General features: G+C 44.2%; 1 protein-coding gene across 2 annotated transcripts in view; it reads left to right on the plus strand.

The window, feature by feature from the left end:
- SLC35A1 (solute carrier family 35 member A1) overlaps window positions 1-27,416 on the plus strand; it is a 383,699-nt gene that overhangs the window by 77,157 nt on the left and 279,126 nt on the right. For both annotated transcript variants that reach the window (XM_069606380.1, XM_069606381.1), the window contains exon 2: window positions 17,925-18,102. In XM_069606380.1, the coding sequence (XP_069462481.1) occupies window positions 17,925-18,102 (178 nt within the window). The remainder of the gene's footprint in view (window positions 1-17,924; window positions 18,103-27,416) is intronic.

Raw genomic sequence — 27,416 nt, forward strand, 5'->3', positions numbered from 1 at the left:
GGCTCAGAGTGTCTCGCCTTCTGGCCCGCTCCGCCCGGGTTGTGCGGCTGGAAGGGGGGCCACCTTCACCTCTGTAGCTATTGTGTGGCTAGACCCCTGCCTTCCTTTTGTTCGGCCCGCACTGTGCTTTGCTCTGCCCAGTGGAGGATTTGCTGGGACGCGGGACTCGTTTCCACATTGCCGGGAGTCTGCGTATTCCGACCTCAGTGATCTCCTCGGGTCTACACGCAGCTTCACGTTGGGCTCTGTGTAGGTCCCGTCAGATGGCTGGGTCTCCTCTTCCCTCGTGGATGTCCACGGCTGGCTGCACTCCTGCACGGTCCGTCTGGCTCCTATGCCGCCCCCGGGTCCACTGTCAGCTGTTCGGAGGCCACTGGTCCTGTCAGCAGCGTCGTCTGTGTCGCAAGGCTTTGGGCGAGGACGCTTCCTGTTCTGGATCCCCCGGTGCATCCGCAGTGTACTTGGTGCTGTTGGTGGGGGGGTGGCGTTGGGCAGCCGCCGCGCATCCTCCACCCGTCATATTGCCAGTCACTTCATGGCTCAATGCTCTAGTTGACCAGGAGTCCCTTGTGTGGGGCTCCCTCTCCCATCGCTGCCAACACAGCGCTCTGCCGTCTTCACTGTCGTGGTGGAGGCCACAGGCGTGCTCCAGGGCTCCTCCTCCCCGTCCTTCGAGGCCATCCGCAAGCCGCCTCTCAGCCTCGATTTCAGGGCTCCCCAACTCTGATTTTCGTCTGATTTTTATTTATTTATTTATTTTTTTCTCAGCTTGTGCCGTGTCTACTCCTGCCCCAGAATCTCTGCATGTTGAGGGTCCCAACAGGGGAATCTACTGGATATTGCTCTGGATCTTGGTTAGGTGGCGCAGAGCTCACAGGCTTGCAGCCATTTTTGTCGGGCTCTCCAGCACCCCCCAGGGGACTGGCAATTCTTAGAGGTCAGGCAATACAAGATTAAATGAGATGCCCAAGATTACACATTGCTTAAGGGGTGAAGCTGGGAATTGTGTCAACTCTGTAATTGAACACTTTCTTTTCCAGCGCAATCTCGTTTTATAAAACTGACACGCATCACATTTCCAAACCTGACAATTTGTAAAACCAATATATTACAGAAGGCTGTTTCGCAAAATGGGAATGATTCTGGCTTCATTCTCTCCATCATCAAGGGAAGTATATGAATACCATGATACCAAACGATGTTTTTTAATAGTTTTAATCAAGGTTTGTCTTTTGTACTTTTAAGCTTTAAATACTTAGAAAATAATGGCTTGTGAAATTGTCATTCATAAACCTGCAGAAAAACCTAAACTTTTATACAAAAAGCAAAACTTTTTTTGTGTCAAATGAGCAGACCTTAAAATATGCTTGCCCAGTCTCGTCTGCTCTCTCCCGTCTACCACCCCTTCCACTCAAATGGCCTACATAAGAAGAAAGATCAAGTAATGAGCTAAACGATGCCACCAGCATGCAAGAAGACAAACCTCACAGAAGACGGCACAGTAATGCAAGAGAGATTATGTTTTGACCAGGATCACTATCATCTGCTGGCAAAGCGAGGATACAAGCATGAACACTTTGGTTCCACAGTCTTGAATTTGGATACTTATTCACCTCTTGGACTAATAGTTTATGCTCATCTTTGGAGGGGATTGCCTAGGTTTTAGAATGCCCCATCTGAACAAACCAATTTCTATACCTTCATCATACGAATGACATGTTAGTTTTTATAGATAGCAACCCCCATCTGTTGCTGGAACATTGCTGATAATAGCACCTCTTATGCTGCAAAACCAAGTACATTATATATGCAGATAGGTTTATAAACTTCAGACATAGGAAATGTTCAGCCAGCCTTGCTGGAATGTGCTCTTCTAATCTTCCATATGAACACATATCTCTGCAATGAGTGCTTAACACACTGAGTTAACTTCTGAACCGTTGTGGCACTCAATTTAGCAATATGGATTTCAACTTTGGCTATTGCACATGATCAACATAATTCCCAGAGGAAGGAAAGAATGCTATAGAAGTTGTACCATACGGAACACACAAACCATGTATTCCACAGTGAGCATAGAAAGCATTACATGATTAATTGATCAAGGCAGAATTAAGTCTGGTGAACAATAGATTCTTACTTTAGATCAGGCAGCCGTATGGGCCCCCCCATCTCCCATAAAAACGTCTCTGACTCTGGTGTAGTGTATTTATATTGAATAATTCACATTGCTCTTGGAGAAGTTGCTCATCAAGTCGGGCAAGACTAGGACTTTCCGATCAGTCCTTCTTTTGTGATGACGAATCCTGCATCAACATTTTATGTTGCTATAATATGTTAGTACTTTTTTTATATGTCTGTGGCTTGGCTCATAGAAAAATCTTGTATGGAGACCTGCACACAGATCCTTCTTTCCTTCTCCCTCCCCCACCCCCCAACCATTCCACTTCAATGGTCTGCCCCTGGCCATCCAAACAATCTCTTCAGTGGAACTCTTAAGGAGCCCTCTCCAAACCCTCTGACTCTCCTATCCAAACTAACTGCCCAGTCCACCTATCTTGCATTCTGCCCTCAGGGCAACTCTATATAATTTGTAAATTCGCAATAAATGTCCCCTGGGTCAAAATGATGTCCTACTCTTGCCCCTTCACAGCACACTATAGATCATTAAATCCAAAAATGCTCTTTTGTTAAAGACACTTTACCCTTGGACTTACTCTGCTCTCTGTTATTGCCTGATTTTTAAGTCATTTCTGTTTGAAATAGCACACTGTTCCATAATTACCAATATAAATGCTGTAGAAGAATGCTCCAGAACAGGAAGACATGCGTTTAAAACAACTATTGGAAGAATTTTTAACTTGTAGAATGTGTGTGATATGTAGGAGTCAGAGTTGGACTGGGGCATAAAATTGTTTTGGGCACCAATGAAAACATGGCACAATGTTGCAAATGGCAGTTCATTCCTTTTGTGACCGTTTGAACTACCCAAGGGGAGTTTTTGTCTTTATAGAATGTGATGCAGATTGTGCAATTTAAAGAAAGTTTATTCAGCACCATTGGTCAAAACTACTAGCCGCATAGTGAAGTAACTCGTGAAACTGGTCCCCGTTGGCCAGAAAAGTTGCCCACTTTGACCAAAAATGTTGCGTTTTTGATTCCAGGCATTGCCCTATAGGCCAGTCCGAGACTGGTAGGAGGGACCACTTTAGATGGTTGAATATCGGAGACATACGTTGCTGTAAAAGACACTGTCCCACCCCAAAGAGATCTCAAATATTTGCTACTTATATTTATGGCTATATGTTTAGTACACTGCACCTGCACTTTGTAATTTAATTGCCAAAACAGAAGTAGGATGTTTCTGAACTATTAATTATAAGGAATGTAGTGATCCTTTTGTAAATGTTTGCTGTTTCTACACAACACACCCACCACTGTCGACACTATTCTGATATTGGATCATGCAGTGCTCATAAATATCTGCATTCTGGACCCCCACCTCCTCTGCAGTGTGCTTTCCAGTTCTACCTTATAAATCCGATCTTTCCTACTCCAACACAGAAATGCAACCATTCATTGTTCCTTCTCCACACAGTTTGTGCATGTATCAATATTGTGTTGGACACCATCAAAGTGATGCGACATGGGGATGTGACGTGTCTTAATACGGCAAACAAGAATAAACAACAAATCTGTAAGAGAAGTGACTACGTTATCAAACTGCCTAATGCACGTGGTCTGCTTGCTATTTAGGGTCCAAGACAAGAATACCTTTTCGATCAAATCTATGTTTTAAACACTTGTATTAGAGGAAAATGCACTTGGAAAAGGATAGTCTGTGCTCACATTGTTGATGGCAAATGGCTGACTGTCTACATATGTTGTGGAACTACCCTAGACTTTTAGAATTATGGGTCCAGATTTATGCAACTATGGCTGAGGTTATAGGCAGTCTGTTGCAACCATCTGCTATGAGTGCGCTTTTTAGGGTATGGGGTACTATTTCAGGAAGACTCAAGAGAAGCTTCCTCAATAGGGGTTGCATGATTTGGTATGGGCTAAGCACTTTGGAGAACTGTTTGTAACAACTTTGTCTGTGGCATCTAGACCCAAGGACGTATGGAAGGAATTCCACAGCTTCCCGAGCTTCCCGGCTCAAATACGTGTTACATAACCATTTGGGAAATTTGGTAGGCAAATGATGTGCAATGTAATAACACTGATGAAAGTAGCAATTAATGAAAAACATTGTAAGATGTTCTGTTGATAACCTTCTTGTTGTGCAGTACTTTGAGCTGTGAGAACATGTACCATGAAGCAGTGCTTGTAGCCAATTGTGTTTGCCAACAATAAACAAACACTTATCTTATGGCAAAAGCCAGGAAACGGTTATTAATAAATGGAAACACCCCAAAAAACTAATTTTGAGAAATGCTAGTCTCGGCTGTATCCTTGCCCTAGCTTGAAAAACACTAGAACTAAAAGTGAAAGACTGGGTGACGGTCTACAAAAGTGTGTGTGTGGCTCTATAAGAAACTGTCATCCTGATTCATGGAAATTATTTGCGCATAAAACGCACATTTGCGCGCCATTCTTCCCGAAAATCCCCATATCTCAAACGGGGATTTTCGGGCAGAGAGACGAGCAAATGTGCGTTTTTTACGCGCAAATAATTCCATGAATCAGGCTGTGGATTGTTAAAGCTGTGGTAACTTTATCACAGCTACTAATACATACCTAGATTCTATTAAAATGTCCAGTTAGTCATGGATAATCACAATGAAGGTCAAGCTTCCGATTTTATGTCCGGAAATTACTGATGCAATCACACAACTACCAAATAACAAAACCCCAGGGCAGGATGGCATTATTTCAGAGAAGTGTATAACATTGAGCCATTTACCTGTTGCAATAGAGATAATAAGGACACTTGTGACCGAAATGTGTCCCTGTGACATGAGACGCCCAACAATCGTATTGCTGAAATAAAGAATCTTTTATGGTGGTCCCGTTCCCCTATACCCCTCGTCCATGTGCATGGTAAGATTATTTTCCAAGTATTAACCAGTCAACTCGCCCCTGTCACTATTGATTTCAATGTATTTTGATCAAAAAGGATATGTTGTGGGTCTGCATTAAAACGGACCATCCCAATGTAGCCTTCTTTATGCTAGTGGTTGTTGTAATTGTGAAGCTGCCCCTGGTAGCAATCCTTCCTGATACCATGAGGGCTTTCAAAATGTGGGTGATTATTTGGACTATATTGGCAACACTTCTGTGTCCGTGTCTTTTTTCAAGGGTACAACATGTTTATATCACATTGCAAATATACCCACGTCTGGCTCTGTAGAAATGCCCACATAGAGCTTGGGAACAGGTCAAGGATACCCGTTGTTACTGGGCATGTTTGCTCTCTGTCTGCAATCGTTCTTGTAGACTTTCAGAAGGTTTAAGCACCATGCTCGCTTTTTGATATCTGTGAGCAAGACCAAGGCTGGGAGTATTTTCAGATATTGCAGTGTATTCCGCTAGCACCGAACGTGCTCTGCTGCCATCCACAATTTGGCACAGACCTTTGGCTTTCATGCTTAATTTGCTTACAATCTCCCAAGATAATGACTCCACCCGACTCCTTCCACTGCTTGAATGTCTAGGGGTTAAAATTACACCAGGCGCCCATTAATTATATGGTGGCCAACTAGATTTATTTAAAGGTACCAGAAGTAGAATGGACAGTGAGTGTTTATCTGGGGATCAAAGAAACTTGTGGTCCTGGAAAATGTTAATATTACCAATGGGCAAAAGCAGACTGGCCTTTCCGAATTTCATTTCTTTTTTTGGGGCACTATGGGTCAAATAAGGTAGAACTCGATGTTGCACCCATAGGGAAATCCAACCATCCATCTCATATCCATCACAGAGCATCACACCTGCCTATTTAAATTTCAAGAGCCCAAAGTCTTCAAAGACCACATGCACTCCCATTTTTCACTTCTAATTACAGGTTAGATTGTTGCCAGTAGGTTAAGGCTTATGTTTACAATACCCAGGATGTGGTTGTTAATTGCGAGAAAGTCAAATAGCCAAATCCTCAACATTTTTTAAATGCATGTTAAGTGAAGGAGAGAGTCGCATGGATTTGGGACTTCAAGGGGCTGCATGCTAATGATTTACCAGACGGTCTCTATTTGTAAGCTTTTTTTATTTACTGGTTGTTTTCTGAGGTATTACTTCTGTCTGGTTCATATTTCTGGGAAGCCTGTGCAGCAGTAGGCTAACTCGCAGTTTCAGGCTTTGTACGTAATTACGTAGATGGAGGGTTAGAGCAGACACATCTGTGAATATCTGTTTCCTTTTTGAGCAGTTCTACTCCAACCCTAGATGTGGGAATGTATAGCTTCCGATAGAGACATGGCCAGCTGTTTCTATGCTCCTCTGGCAACTGCAGATGCATTTTACATGCAGCCACTTCTCACAAGTGAGAACCTAATGGAATGTTGGAACGTCGTTCACTGATTGATGAAAAAGCAATGACAAAGACTAAGTGTGTGTGTGTATGTATGTATGTGTGTATATATATATATATATATATATGTTGAAAAAAGAGGAGAGGGGCGCACTCCAGTTCCCTGCACAGTAAACCTTCTCAGCTACGCTACAGGTGTTCTCCTCCGACCGGTTTCTGTGCCAATACACGTCATCAGGGAGGCTGTCTTAACTTGCAGCTCACAGCAAGTGCAGGTGTTAACACTTAGTGATAATTCTGCTGCAAGGACTTCTGGTAGCTGTAGTCATCAGGTTTGCAAGGAACAGACTCACACCCAATCCCATAAATGGGGAAAGGGGGGGGAGTAGCCTACAGTGAGGCACTCCAAAGTTGGGCATATATTACCCCGGTGCAGCACCCTATAAGATTTCTGAAGATTCCACCCTTCAGAAAACTTGCAAATGTGTTGAAAAAAGAGGAGAGGGGCGCACTCCAGTTCCCTGCACAGTAAACCTTCTCAGCTACGCTACAGGTGTTCTCCTCCGACCGGTTTCTGTGCCAATACACGTCATCAGGGAGGCTGTCTTAACTTGCAGCTCACAGCAAGTGCAGGTGTTAACACTTAGTGATAATTCTGCTGCAAGGACTTCTGGTAGCTGTAGTCATCAGGTTTGCAAGGAACAGACTCACACCCAATCCCATAAATGGGGAAAGGGGGGGGAGTAGCCTACAGTGAGGCACTCCAAAGTTGGGCATATATTACCCCGGTGCAGCACCCTATAAGATTTCTGAAGATTCCACCCTTCAGAAAACTTGCAAATGTGTTGAAAAAAGAGGAGAGGGGCGCACTCCAGTTCCCTGCACAGTAAACCTTCTCAGCTACGCTACAGGTGTTCTCCTCCGACCGGTTTCTGTGCCAATACACGTCATCAGGGAGGCTGTCTTAACTTGCAGCTCACAGCAAGTGCAGGTGTTAACACTTAGTGATAATTCTGCTGCAAGGACTTCTGGTAGCTGTAGTCATCAGGTTTGCAAGGAACAGACTCACACCCAATCCCATAAATGGGGAAAGGGGGGGGAGTAGCCTACAGTGAGGCACTCCAAAGTTGGGCATATATTACCCCGGTGCAGCACCCTATAAGATTTCTGAAGATTCCACCCTTCAGAAAACTTGCAAATGTGTTGAAAAAAGAGGAGAAAAAAAAGCCGCACCAGGGTTATATATGCCCGGCTTTGGAGTGCCTCACTTGAGGCTACACTCCCCCCCTTTCTCCACTGTGGGATTGGGCGTGAGCGTTTTCTCTGCTGACCAGATGACTACATCTACCAGTAGCCCTTGCAGCAGATTTTTATCACCCGCACCTGCGGTGAGCTGCAAGTCCACCCAGCCTCCCTGATGACGTGTATTGGCACAGAAACCGGTCGGAGGAGTACACCAGTGGCCTGGAAGGTCATGCAGAGAATTGGAGTGCGCACCTTTCCTTGTTTTTCCATATATATATATATATATATATATATATATATATATATATATACACATATTGAGTTATATTTGTGAAATTGGCAAGGTTCTATTGAATGTGTCTGAAAAGTAGTGTATACTACGTTTTGGATAAAGAACGCTTTGGTGCAATTCAATGGTACAATAGTGTAGAATGCAGAGAAACAGTTCGGGCTGGACCAGTCATGTTGTGATGAGTGCTGCATGAGAAGTGTGAAACGCTGTTCCTGCAGTTTCTATTGTGTGTGATTCATTCTTCCTGATCTCTCCGCCGCCTTTGATACCATCGATCATTTGGTCCTGTTCGAGTGCCTTGCAAGGACCAACATCTTTGGCGTGGTTTTTTCCTGGTTCAGATCTTTCTTGTTTGACCGGACGCAGTCACACTCACTCTCCAATGCCCACCTTTTCGGTCGGCCCCTTCCCTTCTCACCTGTGGTGTCACCAAAGGGTCTGCTATCTCACCCATCTTGTTTAATGTCTGCATTCAGCCTCTGGCCAAACTCATATCCACCCATGGCTTTCACTGTTATTCTTACACTGACAGCACACACATTCTCGATCTTTGCTCGTGGAGACCGCATCCCACTTTAGGGCGTATTTGGCAGCAGTGGGGGATTGGATGAGTAGTAATTGGCTCATGCTGAATGGCAACAAAACAGAGGTGTTAGGCTTTTTCTATGCCTGACCGGCATCCCTGCCGGATCTGATTGGCTAAACGGTCCGCATTGTGCAGGGCCCACATCATGCATATGCCACAATCACGTAATTTGCCACAAGTGACTCGTTTCAAGCCTTCAGCTGCCTAAATTAAGCACTGCTTGTGGATCTCTGCCAATGACTAGGTTTGTTCCGTGACTTTGCGATGTGGTAACTTAGTGTCATTTGAAGGTAAGGAAGCCCCCATTTGTTAGGTTTGTTGGGTGTTTCGGGGTCACCATCAGCCAGAATGTGGGCATAACCACTGCTTATGAGAATTGTTTCAGCTTGCCATCATTTGAATGCAGTGCGTACATGTATGAACATTTTCCCTACTATGTGGAGTGTTTTTCTAGACACTGAACATTGAGCACTATGAGAATTAAGAAATGGGAGACTAGCTGGATATCACATACTGGAAGAGAGACTGTGGTCCTTAACATTTATATATTTACATTCTCCAGCCATTTAATTGTGCAAGTTACGTGATGTGTGTTTGGTTAAGCATGTTTACCCTGGTGCTATGGAGTTCACCATGAGGTGCGTGTCTGTGATCTGTTCACTACCACTATGCATTGGAATTTTCCCGGTTATCGCTCTGGTGATGGAATGGCTGTCCTCTGGTCTACACGCCTTGGGTTGCAGTATTATACCTTGGCTAGTGGTCCTCATGTTTGTGATGTGCACTAAATCATTTAGTGTTTGGTATAGTAGCCCCCATCAGTAATGGTTAATACTTTTCCCTTGGTTTGCCCACACAGATTCTAGGAGTCGAATTAATTCCTTTATGGAATGACCTACTTTTGAGGTCCCTATTGAATTGGCAAAGCCTGTCTTAACTGATGTGTGATACAGGCATAGACTGACATGGTATGTTGGAGGTTATGGATTCATCAATTTATTTTTGCACATTTGGATAGGGTGGGGTGAGGGCGTTGTTGGTGGAATCGCACATTTCACTAGTTATAATTGGTGCTTCCATCTTTGTGTTTTTTAGAATGGTAGATTGTTTGCTTGGAATTGCGTTTGAAGATCATTGCATTGAAGCTACATATTTCTAGAATCTCAGACCCAAGCTCTCCTATTGATTGGAGCTCGTGGAGTTGGGGTGTTGGAGTGTACCATTGTCCATTTCTACGTTACAATTGACTTCTGGTACCCCTGAGGAAGGTCCTCCATTTATAGGACTATGGACTGAAACATGTAGCGTTAGGTTGATGCAATTTAGGGCATTATGTGTATATATAGGTTTTATGTGTTGAGGTCATTAGTAGTGGTCATAAGGGCCATTTAGATTTGAGGATTGTTTGTAGGTGCAATTAGCTTGCACCTTGTATACATGCATTTGGTCTATGTATAATGTGTACGTCATTGTGATTTGGTCAAGTTGTAATGTTGATATGTTTTTTAATTGTTATTTATCATGAATTAAGAAGGATTATTATTTGTACTTCCATTTGGTGTATTACATCTCCTGTCCTCTTCTCCCTGTTAAAAGAATTTGTGTTTACTCCTATCTGTGTTCTTTTCCACCTTTCTTTGCATGTTCTTGATTGCCCCCAGGCAGTGGGTTTTCTTGAGATCCCTCCCGCTCAGGTGGATGGGGTTGTGCTGGTGTTGAATATATAGTTGGTGGTGGGCCCTCCTTCTGCGGCTGCTTTGTGGATCCCCATGTTTTGGCCCTCTTCCCTTGGTCCTTTTTCCACCCCAGTTTGTCATTAAAGATCTTGGCGTCAGAATCTCTACCACTCTTTCAGGGGATAAGCAGATTGGTGCTGTGTGCCAACAAGCCCATTTCCAAATGAAAGTCCTGAGGAAAGTTCTACCCTATCAGTTCGTTGGTGCTTTTGGCCCTGGACTATTGTAACACGCTGTACCTGGGGCCAACAGGCTTATCTTATCCGTCGGTTCCTGGTGGCCACTGTGAACCCACGAGGGTGGGCACACTGGCCCAGTGATATCCCCATGCTTTCCTGCTTCTTTGTTGCCTCCCGGTGACCAAGCGGATATCTTTTAAATCCCTTTGTGTGGTTCACTGTGCCAGTTATGGAATGGGTGTGGAATTTCTGGACCCTATGTTCGCCCCGTGCTTGCTTGGTGGTTATTCTGCGCTCCATGTATGCACGCATTGGTGGGCGTGTTTTCCATCATCTCTGCTTAACTGTGGAACTCCCTTCCTACGTTTCTCTGGGCCACTTAGGACGACCCTCTCTGAAGACGTATTTGTTTTGACCTTGAGTTGACTTTGTAGTCTCTCTCCTGCTCTGCCTAGCGCCAAGATGCCCATGGGTGAACGTCACACTTTATCAATTATACATACATGAAGACAACCATTAACGGAGTGTGTAGGGTTCAATTGCCGTTTATAAGTAACTACATTGATAATACATGAAATTAGTTTGAAACGTTTTGTTTTTTTTCTCCAAATTCTGGTTTAATTACATTTTCAACAAGGCAGAATAATTGGTTTACATTTACAATTAACTTTCCAACTCATTTGTTTTCATCCCTCCTTTTCCCTCCCCCCACCTCTCCGAGCAGAGTTTCGACAGTGAGTTATACATTTCACATTTCACAAGTCTACTTGGTTGTTGCTGAGAACAGACATTCCGCATTTTCATCATTGTTCATTCAGTTTTGGTAACTATAAAGTCAGTGGTTTCAGCTACCCAGGGGCATCTCTTACAATAGGAAGTATTAGGAGCAGACTACGAACGTGTTGTTAGTGTTTCTGTGACTCAGGGTCCGGAGAGGATTCAGCCAAGTATTCCCCTACAAAATTGCTCCACATCATCTTATTCTGGGCTGCTTTTCCGTGAAGAGTGGCAGTAATTTGCTCCATTGTGTATATGTTGGTCGCCACTGCAACCCACTCTCTCAGGCTGGGGAGAATATCCGCTTTCCACTGGGTGACTGAGCCTGTCCGTGCTGCCAGCAGCAGCATGGCTGCTATACCTTTAGTCTGATTATCTCCCCCGCAGACTGCTCGCGGCCGAACAGACCCAGGAGCAGGGTGGTTTCTCTGGAGATCCCTTCCACCCTTTTGATCCAACTAAGGACTTCTTCCAAGTATGTCCGAACACGGGGACACCCCCACCACATATGCCAATAATCCGCCCTCTCTCTGCACTGGCGCCAACAAAGTGGGCTCCTTGTCTGAAACATTTTAGTCTATGAGGGTCATATTGCCACCCGTGGAGGAGCTTAACAGCATGGAGTTTGTATTGCGCTGCTATTGATACTTGGGACGCTCCCCTACAGATGCTATTCCAGTCCTCAGGGTCTAGCTCTATGCCCAGGTCCCTTTCCCATCTATGTTTGAGATTGTCGGTCGAGCCCCTCCCACCTCCAGTAATGCGCTATACATACCGAATATCGCCGCCCTGGTTCCAGACATTGTATACAAAGGTTTTTCAAAGGGGGTAAGATCCCTCTGGATTTTGTCAGCCCATTCTTTCCTCAAGAGAGTGCCCTTTAGTTGCAGGAAGAGAAAGACTGATAGTGGGTGGATCTTTAGTGCTTCTTCAAGCTCTGTGATCGTGATGTATTTCCGGTTTCGCCACAATTATCCGACCCTCTCCAAACCTGCATCGTACCACACTTGGAATCTAGGATGGTCATGAATTTCTTCCCATATACCCGGGGACCATATGTGGCTTAATGGGGAGGGCCATGTGGTGATCCCTTTCATGTCTGCGCCTTCTCTCCAGATATCCCATATTGTGCCCAGTATCTGGTGGGTCTGGAGTTTGCGTGTGAGTTTGTGTCTGGGGACCCACAGCCATTCCGCCAGAGTAACCGGGATCAAGTTGTGGTTGTCTAAGTGTACCCATTGTAGTTCTTTACTCCTTCTCAGGTGGGGGATTAGTATTCTCAGTTGGACCGCCTTGTAATACCGCTGGAGGTCGGGGAGACCCACGCCACCTTTTTCTGTGAGCAAGGTGAGAATATATACGATATCCTTGGTTTTTTCCCTAGCCACAAGAATTTAATGATAGCTCTTTTCACTTCTTTGAAAAATGTGTCTGGGAGTTTTATGGGGACCATTCGAAATGGGTATAGGAACCTTGGAAGGCAGATCATCTTGATCGCATTAAATCTACCCATCCAGGAGATTGTGAGTTTTTGCCATTTCACTAGGTCTCTATGGAAGCTGGCCAAGAGTTGGGGAAAATGTGCCTCATTTATATTCTCTAGTTTTCTAGTTTGAAATGCGTTTAACCTCTGACCAGTATACAGAACACCTGGCCAACAATTCAGACTTGAGGGAAATTGTGGGGAAAGTGCTTTATCGCCTTCGTAGGAAATAAGGCTTTACTGTGAGTTTGCTACTAGCACACCCTTCCTTCTGATGCATTGCCTGCTGTGCCTTTCAGTGTATCTGTTATAACTTTGCACATGTCGTTGGTGGGTTCCACATTTTCGCTATAATCCACGAGAGGTCTATCGCTGGATTGTTTTGAGCAAGAAATCTAATGTAAAAAAGAAATGGTTTGGGGTTTCACATGTTTTAATTGCGTCAATTTTCACAACGGCTATTTTCACTGTGCTGTTTTCACCCTGGCCATTTTTGGAGTTTTCCTTTTTTTTCAATTGGGGTGGCGATAGGGGGGGGGCCCTTCCCAACACCCCATCTAACACACCGAGGCCACCCCATCCACCACCCCCAAATCACTCCAAAAACACAACACATATATTTATTTTTAAAAACAATCTGCAACAACTGCTGAGGTGAACCACAGTGAACAGAGCCGCAACGAAAATTGTTGTGTTTTAAAAACGCGGTAACCGATTCTGGCAATTGGAAGAACATTGAACTCCATGCATTTTGCGTCTAATAGTAAATGTAGAACATTATTTTATTTGCTAACATGGAATTCTCCAAATCTGACCTGAAAACGCAACCAAATTATTGTAATACTTAAGTCCAGCTGCTCCATTTTTGCATAACTAGGTTCTACCAAACAGGAAGGCCGTGTACCCAGGCTATCGCAAAACATCCTCGTTCACACCACCTCTGCTGCATCCCCACCTCTTTGTTTCTATCATCTGTTTCCAGCTTTCCCCTTCCCTTATCTTCACCTTGCTTCTTTTCTTTCCTATAGTAGACTGAGGTTTGGAAAACCCTCGGAGGGACATGGTATGCTGCACCGCTGACAAGCTGACAGCAGGTGCTTAAACTAATATGGAGGCAGTATGCACAGCATAAAAGCCTAGTAACATAACATTTGCCCCACTTCACTAAACTGAACCACCTAGGCATGGATCCATTTTGGGTTTCAGATCAAGAAGCAGCACACGGGACCATCATTGAGGTGCTGAATGGCACACTGCATCACATGAGCACATCTTTTCTCAAGCATTTGAAATGGTGGACCTGGGGACATTACTTTCCCCAGTGGATTGGTACAGACTGAACCTCATATTTCATATTCCAAAGGTTGCAATGTGTTAAAATTGAGTCTTCATTCTGTGCATGGTGCTCCGGCGCTTGATGCCGTCACCCATGCTGTTCAGATTCCCCAGGAACTTCTGTGGTCATTGGTGCCTGGCTTTGATATTGCCATTCATCCAGGGTACACAATTGTAAACTGAAAGCTACTAGCCAGGCATAAAAATCCAGTTGCCCCCTCCTCTATCCGCATACACACAGTACAATGTATTTTACTTGCTGAGAATTGAATATCCCTAGCTAACCACTAGTGGCAAGTGCACATTTTGAGGCCTGTATCCATCAACATATACACCTTACCCAGCATTTCCATCTTTATCCTAGCATTGCTGTTAAGGACATAATCGGCAGTGAGACAATGCACAGACTAAAACAAACCTGGATGTCTAGATTCTCTTGCATGAATTATCTCACCATAAATGCCGTCTCTTCTACTCTAGGATGGACCAGTCCTAGCCAGAGAAGCACTCTCCAACTCAAGTGCCTCAATCCCTTGGGCTGTACGCCAAACAACCACTGATTTCTCAAACCTCCCATCTCTAGGATTATCATGACCATTTTCTATAAACTTCAGCCCCTAAAAAGGAAAACAAAAGTATCCTCATTTAAGTTTTCAGGCTGGTAGCGCAAGTGATGGTTCTTGCTCACATCGCTGGTGCAAAGTCTGTTCTAGCTGACTCGCATAATGCATCCCTCGCTTCCTGTTTAAGCCTCCCTGCATGTAGCACCCTTGACTAGTTCGTATTAGTTCTATATCAAAATAATGTCAAAAGTAGATTTATTTATTTTTGAGCCATTGCCGTTCAGAGCATGCTGCATGACAAAACTAGAATGCACACTGATTTGTCTGGATATGCTAGGAGGCAGAGTGAAGAGTCTGAGAGACTAGAATATTAGGGAAGAATTGAATGTGTGATCCGCTGTGAGAGGCTAGGGGAACGGTCTCCAAGAAAGGGATCTTTGAAGACTACGGCAACAGGGCCCAGACGAGGACTCTTAGAGTCCCTATGTACTCTCCTTATTGCCTGAGCAGGGACCACTCCTTTATTAACCAGCGGAGAGGATTGTCGTGCATGCATCTGGCTAACTTTCATTCCACCTACCTAATGTAGCTTTCAAATGGGTACTCGCTGACAGGACGATTTGACAGATAAATCGGGTATAAGGAAGATAAATTGGTCACATCCACACTGCTATCCCTTTGGTTATTTGGAGATTTGATATTCTGGTCTGCTTTCCTCTTTGGCGAGTGCCTCAGTGTGCCTAGAATTGTTCAATCTGTGTCATTAGGAGTTCTCTGTAGTGGGTGAGCTGTTTGTAAAATGCAAGAGCCGTTGAGGGGATTTCCTTTGTTTTGGGTATTTATCGAGTGCAAGCATAACATTGTAAGCAGCAGAGCTTTACATCAGTAGGGGACTACAGCAATACATTAAACAGTTATAGGAGTAACCGCCCTTACAATGTTGCATTTACTACTGACATAACCATTTAGGGTGTCGGGAATAGTTGGCATTTACAGTTGGTGGGGAATATGGAACAGTGCTGAGGGAGGGAAGGCTGGTCCTCAGGAGGGACACTTTGCTCGGTTATTTCAGAGGAGTGTAGGAAGGGGCTCCTTGAAGGGGAGGGTCTTGTTCTATTTTCTATGAATGTGGAATATGAATTAGTCATGGGCTAATATCGCATCTGTGTAACTCATTCTAATACAGGCATGTGTAATAGTTTTGGGCTTCGTACTTACTTGATATTCGTTTTGGAAATTTGGTTGGTATCCATGAGTGACTGGACATTTTGCAAAGGTATGTTACACTGCTAAACAGTCAGTTTCTCATCTGCTCACGTGGGTGTAATGTTTTCCATACAAGGATAATTGTAAGTATTGTATCTTTTTGTTAACCCTGTACACATTTCCGTTTATGCCTACGAGTGATTTGGGGTGAGTGGTGTCTCCCAAAACCTGTGGAATGCTGCCCTGAAAACATAAAACACTGAAAGGATCTCCTAGAGCTCACAATAGAACTTAAAGCAATTCCCTCTCAAAATATCTTAACTGCATGACTTGACAATACAGGACTGCAAAGTGGGCTCGAAGCAATGAGCGCCTCCAGAGCAAATATCATGGGGACCCCCACTCCCCCCAACCCCAGGGAAAGTAAAAAAAACAAGGGCTTCAACACGCACAGTCTACAAATGGTACAGGTATTGAGGGACTGCAATCCTCACATTAACATTACATCGAGAATGCAACCATGGTATACAACCACTACAAGGCCTTTGAATGATGCAGTTTTCCCCGGCTCCCAACACCCTCTGTCCATCCCTCGCCGGGCGGGAGTAGGATGGGGTGGATTGTGGCTGATGTACGATTGACACACCCTACTCCCACACTCCCACTCTCCCACTCCTCTTCCATAACTGTATGAAGCGGTTCTGTAGACCTAAATCTGTGTACAAAACGCCAAAGTATAAATAAACGGTATTGGGTTGCTTTGCTGTAGCAAACTTGAGAGTATGATATATTTTATTTGTGTCACACCCATACACAAGTGTTTCAGAGCGCGGCGAGGCAAGGGGGGGGTAAACAAGGGAGGACAAAGCAACTATCTTACTAGGCCCAGTGACATTGAGAAGAGTAGCGTGGAGCCACCACAAAAGATTGCATTTTAATGATGTCATACTTTCTTAGTTTTGGTAAGTGGGAGCTATGTTTATAGTCTCGCTGACCCAGGCTGTCTAATTCCTGATGATTGAGAGGACCCAAATACCTGTTCACTTAATTCTACAGCAACAATCTTAAATGATCTATCATCCGTAACTGACATATTGTACATTTATATATGAGGAGCAGTATGTGGCCATCTTGTCACCAGAGAACAATACGCAATAAAGCATGAGGCAATTGCGCTCAAGGTCCAGTTAACATTTTGAAAAGCGCTCTCTGCAGTTAGGTGCTTTATTGATCTTTAGATGTCACCTCACGTCTTTGTCAGAGGGCCTACAGATTCTATAACTCGGGACAAAGGAAACACCAAAACACGTATTTCCTGCTTACCCAAACAACTTGGAAATTACTGAATGTAGGGGATCCATCTGCCCCACATTTAATGCTCTTGCTAAAAACTGTACCCACCTTCTGAACGACTAATCTGAGACATTCTTCACACTTGTGCTAACACAATGCCATTCTTGCTTTTCTATCCTTCTAGATTACCAGAGGTTATTTTTCCCATATGTTCCAATATGATCATCCATGGTTGCCCCTTTGGATAAGTCTGCATGTTCCAAGAACCTAACATACATAGAAGAAATGGCTAACTTAGAAATGTATGCACAAGGGTCTTCTGTAGTGCAGAACTTGGTGGAGCTCCACACAGAGCTGTACAGAGGAGAGGGAATGCCACAGTAGGGTAGTGGGGAGGGGAGAAGATGGATTGAGGAAAGGAGGCCTACCAGCATCCGAGATCAGTGGCGGTGCAGATGTTCTTTGAAGAATGGAGTCTTTGTTTCCTATTTGAAGCCCTCGATAATCACAAATAGTTCATAGTTCCTCCATTATGATCGGGTTGGAGACCGGAGGGGTATATGTCATTAGCATTTAGAGTGGCCATTATTTTTTAAGCAGTCTAGGCTGCATGGCCTTAGGGCAAGGTTGTGACTTGTAGAGATGTTGGTGTTTACAAATTGACTGCACTACATTGTAGACCTTTGGTTAAGCAGCAGTTATCATACAAACCCGTTTTTTAAAAATTGAATTGTTCTTTTATGTTTGTTTTATTTTTCAGAAAATGTCTCTTTGCTGTTCAAGCTGTATTGCTTGACTGTGATGACTCTGGTGGCTTCAACTTACATTGTAGCTCTACGTTACACAAGGACAGTGGGAACTGATCTCTACTTCTCCACCACAGCCGTTTGCATCGCAGAAGTGATTAAGTTAATACTGAGCTTGTCCATATTAGCCAAGTAAGTCTGTGTGGCCTTTTGTTTCTCTAGTCTAAACTATGTTTGCATTTGCAAAGGTATAAGATTTATTGTGGATTCTGTAATCTATTCAGTAAAACGGAGCATGCTATTTTTGCCCACTTTTCTCTAAAATGGAAGCAGTGTGTCAAGACACCACTTCCTCCAGTTTCACAGGGTGTTCTGGTTGCAGAAGCACAATAACGTTACTTGATAAATAAAAACACAAAAAGGGAAAAATGGGGGCATGGCACACATTCGTAGCCCAGCTCACCTGTGCTCCTATCGGCTTGCCAAACAGGAGTTTAATTGTGATGCCAGCAGCTGTATGGCTTTTGCGCCGCTTGCAGATTCCCTGCATCCCACCGCCCCCCAGTGGTAATCGGAGCTAGCGGAGGTCCTCACACATACTTACGACAACCAAATTCAAGTAATGCTGCTTGTGCCAGTCTCGGTTTTCTGAAGCTGGCTTGCATTTAATGTTTGTGACTTGTGTACCATTGCCCCGACTGTGTTCTCTGCGATCAGCTTTCCTTTTAGTCTCATGATGGGTTCCTGTATTGGCATTCCTTTCCTGGGATTGGCACTCTGCAGGATCTCCAGCATTTTGTAGTTTATAATTCGAAAATGCAGGTGATGCTTCAGGTTAATAGATCACCCAGGTAATGTTTTGTTTTTGGAAAACTCACAACAATCAAGGTGTTACCCCTTGTTTCCCGATTCTCCATGTCCTGTAATTTTAGTTGTAGGGCTATTGTGGTGTCCTGAAGGTCTTTCAGCAGTGAAACCTTGGTTTCCAGCTTGTTTAGTGATGTTTCTGTGTGATTGACCCGTTCTCCATAAGAAGCGATTTCTATTTTATTTTCAGATTCTGCGTCCATCGGTTCTGCTGCCTGGGGGGATATTCACAGATGTGAAGGTGTCATTTGGATCATCCTTTGGACCTTTGTTAGTGTAGTCTTGGTGTAGTGTCTCCAAGTGTCTCTCCTGTACCATTTGCATCTCTGCCTTTTTTTAAAAACTTTTTTGTGGCCATCTTTTTTGTTGCATTGGGTTCTTATCCGTCTAATAGCAGTGGTAGAAAGAAAGGTGTATAAGTGGGAGATGGCAAGACAGGTTGAGCGATTTAGCAGCTCGCCATCATTGTCAAAATGACTCCCTGATGGATGGCTTGCTTGAATCAGTGAAATGGATGCGAAAGAACGCTAATTCTTTTCTATTGGAAACTTCCAATAAACGTGACAATCTGCTTGGAACTCAACATGTACATGGTTCGGAGGTTCCGGCCGTGCTTGCTGAAAACACGGTCCAGTCTGGCCCCATGGCGAGTAATTTAGCAGTCGACCATGGAGGCACAGACTCTACCATGAACGCAGAATTTGCTGTGGATCAAATCATCAATTCAACAACAATTGAGATCCCAGTTCAAGCCCAAACATCCGACCATGTCTCCTCTTCAGGGAATTCCTTTGACATATTTAAAGGCCCTGCAAAAACTATTACATCGAGCCTCGAAATCAAGCTTCAAAGAGCTTCTGTAAAACCAGCCAAGCAACTTAAGAAAAAAAGTCTACAACTGAAACAAGAACAGCAACATGTGAAAAAATGTATAAGAAACATCACAACCCCTAAGAAGACAAGTTTGTTTGATCGGAAAGTTAACCCAATTCATGCAGTCTCTACTGCTTCCAATTGTCCACTGAGAGGCACAGGAGATTTACCGGAGCCTGCAAAGACTTCTGCTAAACGCCGGCGAGTAGGATCAAGTGATATTTCCACCAACAATGTCACGCCTGCCTCTTCCATTGATTTATGCAATTTATCGACCTATTCGGTCGACCTTGATGATACCAATGATGTTTCTGATGTGGCCCCTGGGGTTACCCTAATCGAGCCCCTGGTGATGGAAAGATCAGTTTCCACTGGAATCCCGAGACAGTTGCATTCTGGGTCCAATGTAAGTAAGCCTACTACCACCATCAAGAAAGCTCCTTAACAAATTGTAAGTTCAAAGTTAAATCCTAAACAAACTTTGAATCAGTCGAAATCTAGCTCGTTGCAAGCTCTTAGAGCTTCTGTACCCTCAAACTCCTCAAAAACATCTTGCCGGTGGAAACTCTGTCTTCAAAATCTTCATTCAGACGGCAACAAAGTCAATCTGAATCGAGCAAACATTCTGAAAGTTTTTGCATGTATTCCACCACTACGAGCAATCTCTTCAGATGATATTAAAATCGTGGAATACATAACGGAATTATCATCTGACCAAGTTCTTCTCCATATACTATCTGCAGCTGTGAAAAACGTGCTACTACAGGCAAATGAGGATCTTTTGTTCTATGGTTTTGATCTTACTGTTGAACCCTCTCTTATGAGATCCCCTTCACCCTTCAAGGCAAATCATGATAATGAAGAGCTTTGCGAGATCGACCAACGATCTGCCCTGCGCCAATCTCCAGCGCCCTCTTCAGACATTCGTAACGCCACAGTACATCAAGCATTTGAAAGAAACGCCATAAATGAGCGAAGATTCCCCAATGGGCCTAGAAAGTAACCATGAGCCAACTCCGCTCAGCAGGAATTAATTTTACTTTCATGGAACATGCACGGATTCAAGCATCTTTTTAACACCTTTCAAGAATCTCTGGATAATGTGTTTATTATCTTCTTACAGGAAACTTGGCTACGCGACCCACCGTCCTGTGATGGATTCACCATTCTGATAAATCCAGCCGGTAAAAATACCAAAGGTCGCCCCTTTGCCGGCCTGATAACCCTTCTAAAAATACAGAACTGGTGGTCATTAGTATCTTCTTCCAATCCTAATCCATTTGTTCAAAGTACATTGGTTAAACTATCACTGTCTAACACCACTTCAAACCTGCTGATGATCAATGGATACTGGAATCCTGAGATGATTTCAGCTTCATCTTTCATTGATGCAGTATTGACAGAAATCGATGAAACATTTCTAGCCTATCACAACGTTTCTGTGCTTATATGTGGTGATCTTAATTGTAGTTGATTTAGATAGGATCCAGCCATGATGACAAATGCTCGACTTGGCGATAATTAAGTCATTTGTAGAGGTCAAATTTGGTTCCGCGATCTCCTTCAACGCAATTGTCAAATGATGAATGGATCTATCAATGGCGACTATCCTCCTAAACAGACTTGCCATAGTACGTGCAGTTCAAATACCCTAGATTACATCTGGGCTTCGAGGGACCTTTTTGACAAAGCTATTTCTCTTGATGTGCAGCCGATGTTACACAGCGACCATGATCTGCTACGGCTTGTTTGGCTAGAAGATCGTTCCTGTGCGTCAGAAAAATATCCTTTTCAATTACAAACGAATGCCGGAGGCAATAGGTTAGTCACAAACGGCAAAGCAATTGCATCTTTAAGCCAGAGTTTAAAAGCGCTGGACACCGTTGAATACGCCCCATTGCTGAGTGACTACATCTTGAAAATCTCGAATTCAAGACTGCTTGGGTCTTCTCCAAAACATCTTTACAGTGCTGAAATAGCATCAGCAAAAAAATCACTAAGGAAGGACCTACGACAAATTAAGAGAGCTCAGCAATTCTTGTGCCAAGGCAAAGAAAGTCAAGGATCGGCGTAAGAGCTATCGTAACCGGCTAAGATTGCATTCAATTGCAATTGACCAAAGTCGAGCAGAAACAATGTTAAAACTCCTTGTCACCAAGAACACACGTGAAATTTGGCCAATCCTGAACAAGGGCTCCTCTAAATCTATTTCAGCAATTTCTAATGAAATCCCATGCAGTAAATGGCGAGATTATTTTACCGCCATTTATGAAGAGCCGGTGTGTGAAGAACTGAAGCAGATTATAGTGACTCCTGCTGTTTGGGACAGAACACCCTCCTGCGAAGAGCTTGAAAGCCTGATCTCTAAACTAAAGAACTCGCGAGCCGCTGGTCCCGACAAAATTTCAAACCTTATGCTTAAAAAGCACAAAGTATTGTGGGCCAAATTCATCAACGGGCTATTTCTTCAGATCACAAACAGCAAGGAACTTCCATCCTCCTGGTCAAAAGCAATTGTGGTGCCAATATACAAGAATGGCTGTCGGGCTGATCCAGCAAACTATCGCCCAATTGCCCTTCTTGATACAATCGGGAAAATCTTTGGTTCCACCCTGCGACAACGTCTGGTGAATTGGGCGCTCTCTGCGGGCATAGTTGATTGTCGCCAAACGGGCTTCACGAGCCAAGTGGGCGTTGAGGTAAACCTCACAATTTTGTCCATCTTAAAATTGTCAGCGTTGGAGGCCAAGAAAAAAATCTTCTTTGCCTTTGTTGTTCTCCGCCAAGCCTTTGATGCTGTCAATCGCAACAAATTATGGGCCAAATTACGATCTTGGCATTGCCCAGAAAAGCTGCTAGACCCCATAATCGCCCTGCACTCTAATACTTACATCTAAATAAGAGTGAACTCGCAAGGTGATCTCACCGAATCAATAAGTACATTTAAAGAGGTCAAACAACGATGCCCACTAGCAGCAGATTTGTTCCAACTTTTTCTTGCTGATTTGCCAAAGTGGCTAGTTTCTGTCCATTGCTTCCCGCCAAAGCTGAATGGATCCTTCGTTAAATATTTGGTCTATGCAGACGACATAGTGTTGGTTTACCAAACCAAAATTGGATTGCAACACCTGATTCTCCGTCTACACGAGTTCCTAACTGCTAATGATTTGCTGTTAAATACTGAAAAAACGAAGATCATGAGTATTGGCCGAGCCATGTCAAAGAAGGATAAGAGCTCCAGATGGTTTATCGGAAAAAAAAGCCCTAACTGTTGTCAAGTAAATTCGCTACTTGGGCGTAATGGTAAACGGCTCAATCTGTGAAGCCGCCTGGATTAGCGACCTGGTAAACAAAACAAAAAATCTGTATCCAAGGCGCAAAAATTAACAAGGATTACGGGAAATTTTCAACAACTCCTGTAATAATGTTTTACCTCCAGAAGGTAATTCGAACTCTTACCTTCGGTGGAGATTCAGTCTCGAATGTCAACCATAACCTGTGGCAAAAATTGGAAGGCATGTTCTGGAGGCGTGTGCTAGGCCTTCCTAATTCTATTTCAATGTCAGCTCTGAGATATGAGCTAGCCTTAAATTCAATCTACATGACAATCGTGTGGAAATCATTATCCACCTTACGCAAAATGTTGCTTTGTTCCTCCATTCCTGCATATAAAATCTTTCAGAATGAAGAAGATGGTCCTGACTCTTCCTTAATACTATCATGGAAATTCAAATTACATGTAATTATGGAAGATGCTGGCATATCCGAAGAAGAGCTACTTTGTCGTCCCCAACATGCCAAAAAGAAGCTAGCTGCATGGGACTGGATAACTTATAATAATCGCCTAGCACTTAAATCCACTCTGCCGACCATCAGAGGTTTGGTGAAACTACATCTGCAACCCAAATATCTTACGAACTGTCCATCTCGTCACCACAGGTCACAGTTCCTCAGACTCCAATTGAACGCCTTAAACACCAACAAAATGCTTTGGCTACGTAAGATCAAAGAGACAACAACCATCACCTGTCGATTCTGTAAATCATACGAAGTCGAGTCACTAAAACATCTAGTGACCGCATGCCCGATGTTGACTAACCTGCGCGAACGTCATTTAAACCGCAACTTTATATGCCCGATGTCTGGTGGGAGCATGTTGTAGCAGGCCAGAATATAAAGCTCTCTTGTGGTCTAATCAATTTTCTCGACGCATCTTTACAGCTAGTTTCAACCAGAGCTACAAATACTTTCTTATGAACCTGCTGAGGCTGTTATTTTCCTTTGTTTACTTTCTTTTTGTTATGGTCTGCTTCTGATCTTACTTTCATTTCTTTATCTTTTATCTCTTTTGATAACATCGATCTTGGTTTACAATTTATTTGTATGGAGTGGAGAGTTCATTTTTTCTGAAATTAATGTAACAAAAGTTCGATAGAATATATTGAACTGAAGTTTTACAATAAATAAATAAATAAATGGAAGAATAGATGGCTCGGGTGATGCATGAGAAGGAAATTATTTGATTTTGAATATATACCTCGCAGCAACTCCGCTTCCTATTTTACCGATAAACCCTTACCGCCTTACTATGAGGTCCTTTTGCGGGTTGGGGAATTTAACGCCTGCTTTTTGCAGGTGTTAAAAACCAACCCGCGAAGGGACCAGGGAGCTAATTGCGGTACCGTAATTGGCGCCTTCCCCATTCCCATAGAGCCCTATGGGGCAAAAATGGGAATGGGGAAGGGCAATGGGGGAAGGGAGAATTACCGCCCCACCAACATTGGAATAGGGCGGTAATTCCCCTTTCCACCAAGGCGGTGCCAGTATTTTACCGCCATGGACCAAGGTGCTAATGGCACCTTGGTCCACCGCCATCCGTGTAATGAGGCCCTTAATGGCAATTGGCAGTAAAAATGTAACCAAGAAGAGAGAATCAGGCATGCATCAGGTTGCACACAAATTATCGGCAGCTTGCTGCGCCTTGCTTATTATTTGTTTGGCTTCTACTGTGACCACAGGTGCAACTACTGTCTTTGCTATGGATGTGCCTTTATCACACAGTCGTTCCACTCTGGGTCCTTGCAGATCTTAAAAGGCCCCCTTTTGGAACTACTGCCTCGGTCCCTGGGTCTCTTCACTGAGCTCTCTCCGCCCCCAAGGAGATCCGGAGTACTCGATCTGGCTCCCAAGTCTATGCTCTACCAGAGGGAGTTTTGTCAAGAAGAGATTCAACACACCACTCAATACGTAAATTGTGGTATAAAGACCATTTATTATAACACAGATTTCTCAAGGTAACGGTATGAGATTCTGAGCTTAACAAGTTGCCAGGATGTCTTCCACTGAGGAGCGAGGATCATAGTCTGTCTCTAGTCACGGGTGTTGATCACCAATGGCTTAATCTTCTATTGTTCGTGTTGGTGGTCTGTAGGCATTGTTTTGGTGGCTGGCTGGGAAGTAGAGCACAAGAGCACCCACGAAGCATGTCTTCTCACTCTGCTATCTTGGCCATGGCCCCCGTTCACTAATTTTAGTTGTGCGACAGCTCCAGATAAGGAGCTTTCAAAAGGCTAAGCTAAGCCATATTGAGGTCATGAAGAATGGTTCTCCTGCTTGTCTGACCGTGCTATGGCTTCCTACTGTGTTAGAGGGATGGTGTCTCTGCAACTTCCCAGGTTTTCAGTTTACGACTTCTAAACCTGCCCCCCCAACTGTGGGTGCCACTAACGCTCAAGTTGGCTGGGTACAGAAACGGTCCCCTGGAGAGGCTCGTTGACTAGTTTTGGAAGGACTTTACCTCTCCTGGTACCTTGATCAAAAGTCCCAATTCTCAGACTGCTGGATTGCTGCTGTGTTATTCCATTCACCCTCACTTAATCTTTGGCTCTCAGGACCTAGGTACATCAGCAGGCACAGTTAGGGGAGTGGGGCACTGGGGGAAGCCCCCATTAATCACCTCTGGGGTTGTTTCTCCCACGCCCTCTCTCTTGCTCTGATAGGACTTTGTCAAACCTGCTCCTTTCTTGCAATAGCTGCTAAGGCTGTGGTGCCTGGCAGAGATTAAAACAAAGCCTAAAGGGACAGGAACTTGTGCAATGTAGATCTGAGGTGTGGTTGAGCAGGAGTAGGTCTTGTGGTACAACTTTGTGAGTGAGTGTAAGAGAACCCTGGGTGAAACCAGCCTGCTTGCCATTGGGGCGCTGAATTGGATCATGATGCTTCTTCAAGGCATGATATGCCTGAGTCTGCCTCTGTGAAATGGCAGTGGGTGAGCTGTTGCCTAACTTGGTCTGTCCCCTCTTCCACTTTTTCATGTGTGCATGCTGCTCTGACCAAACCAAAGGTGTGTGAGCTAGTGTCCAGTGCGAGGCTTGAAACTATTTATTTGAACTGTGGCTGCTGGAAACGAGCATTGGAAGGTATGTTGCACCTGTGGAGAAAAGAAAAAGGGTGCCAGCACCTAGCGGACCATATTAACGCATCATGTTTTGCTACATGTAAAGGATAATGTTGGGTTGGAAATCTGTGATCGTTGCTTAGACTATTGACATTAAGAAGGCAGTCTCTGCCTAATGGAGGGAGCGTACAATGAGCTGCTTTTCATTGCAGCACAGCAGCCGGAAAGAAACGTGTGATAAATGGAAACATAGAAAAGGATTGCAGTGTGCTGCATGTAGTAAGCCAACAAAAAGGAGGTTGTGTAACACAGACAAAAGCACAAACATACAGGGATGTGTTTGTAGCCCTAACCCTTTTATTGACCTTAGGGTATATAACTTAATCGGACGAAGCCCGTTCAGGGCGAAACACACTTTTTGTCCAAGACTGTCCACCATGACTTGAATAAAGGACATCATTTATTGCCTCAAAGGAGTAGGTTTTCTATTTTGGGAACGCATTGCAAGAGTAGTCCTGCTGCTTTTTTGACTCTGTTTTTTTGTGTGTATGTATGTATGTATGTGTGTGTGTGTGTGTACATATATATATATATATATATATATATATTATTTATTTCTGAGGCTTGTGGAATCTGCTTAGATCACATGCTGTGCACAGGCCGACATCAAGTGGAAGCTGCGGAGTATTACAGTTTGTTTTTTGAAACTTGAAAAAGAGCGTCGACACAGGGCGTGCCAGTAATACTATCCCTAGTGTGACGTCCACTGTACCCATGATCCCTCACGCGTCTAGGTAGGACCCTCAGATTGTTTTTTTCCGCCATACTGTCGGAAGCATTTCGTGGAGTTCTCTGGCCTTAGCCATACTTTTGCTAAATATTGTTAAATGTACCCATTTCTCCACCCCAACGTCGAGTCACCGAACTTCCACACTCGACGCCGGCCCAGAGAAGAATTCAACCGTCGACAGCTGCACGACGGATTTGGGCCTCGGAAGGCCGCTGGCCTCGTCCCTGCAAGTAGGGAGACTGGGGGGGTGGACATACTCTACACTCTTTTGGTATATAGGTACATTCTTGTATATTCCTACACTCACATGCCTGCTGCCACAAGGTGCGTATGGAGGGTACCCCTTTCTAATTCTGCCCCAAGTGCAACTGCAAGTACCCTTGGGTCGACGGGCACGCCACGTGCAATCTCTGCTTGCCGAGGGACCACCCCAAGGGGAACTGCAGAGCGTGTAGTAGGTTTAAACCCAAAACACTTAAGGACCGTTTGATCAAGCGTTGGGCCCACCACACCAGGCGTCAATAGGCCATGGCAGCGGAGGGCGCCTTCAGCGATGGCAGCAACGCTGTGCTTTCGGAC

The sequence above is a fragment of the Ambystoma mexicanum genome, chromosome 4p (assembly GCF_040938575.1).
Source record: "Ambystoma mexicanum isolate Mex_15411 chromosome 4p, UKY_AmexF1_1, whole genome shotgun sequence".
Lineage (NCBI taxonomy): Eukaryota > Metazoa > Chordata > Amphibia > Caudata > Ambystomatidae > Ambystoma > Ambystoma mexicanum.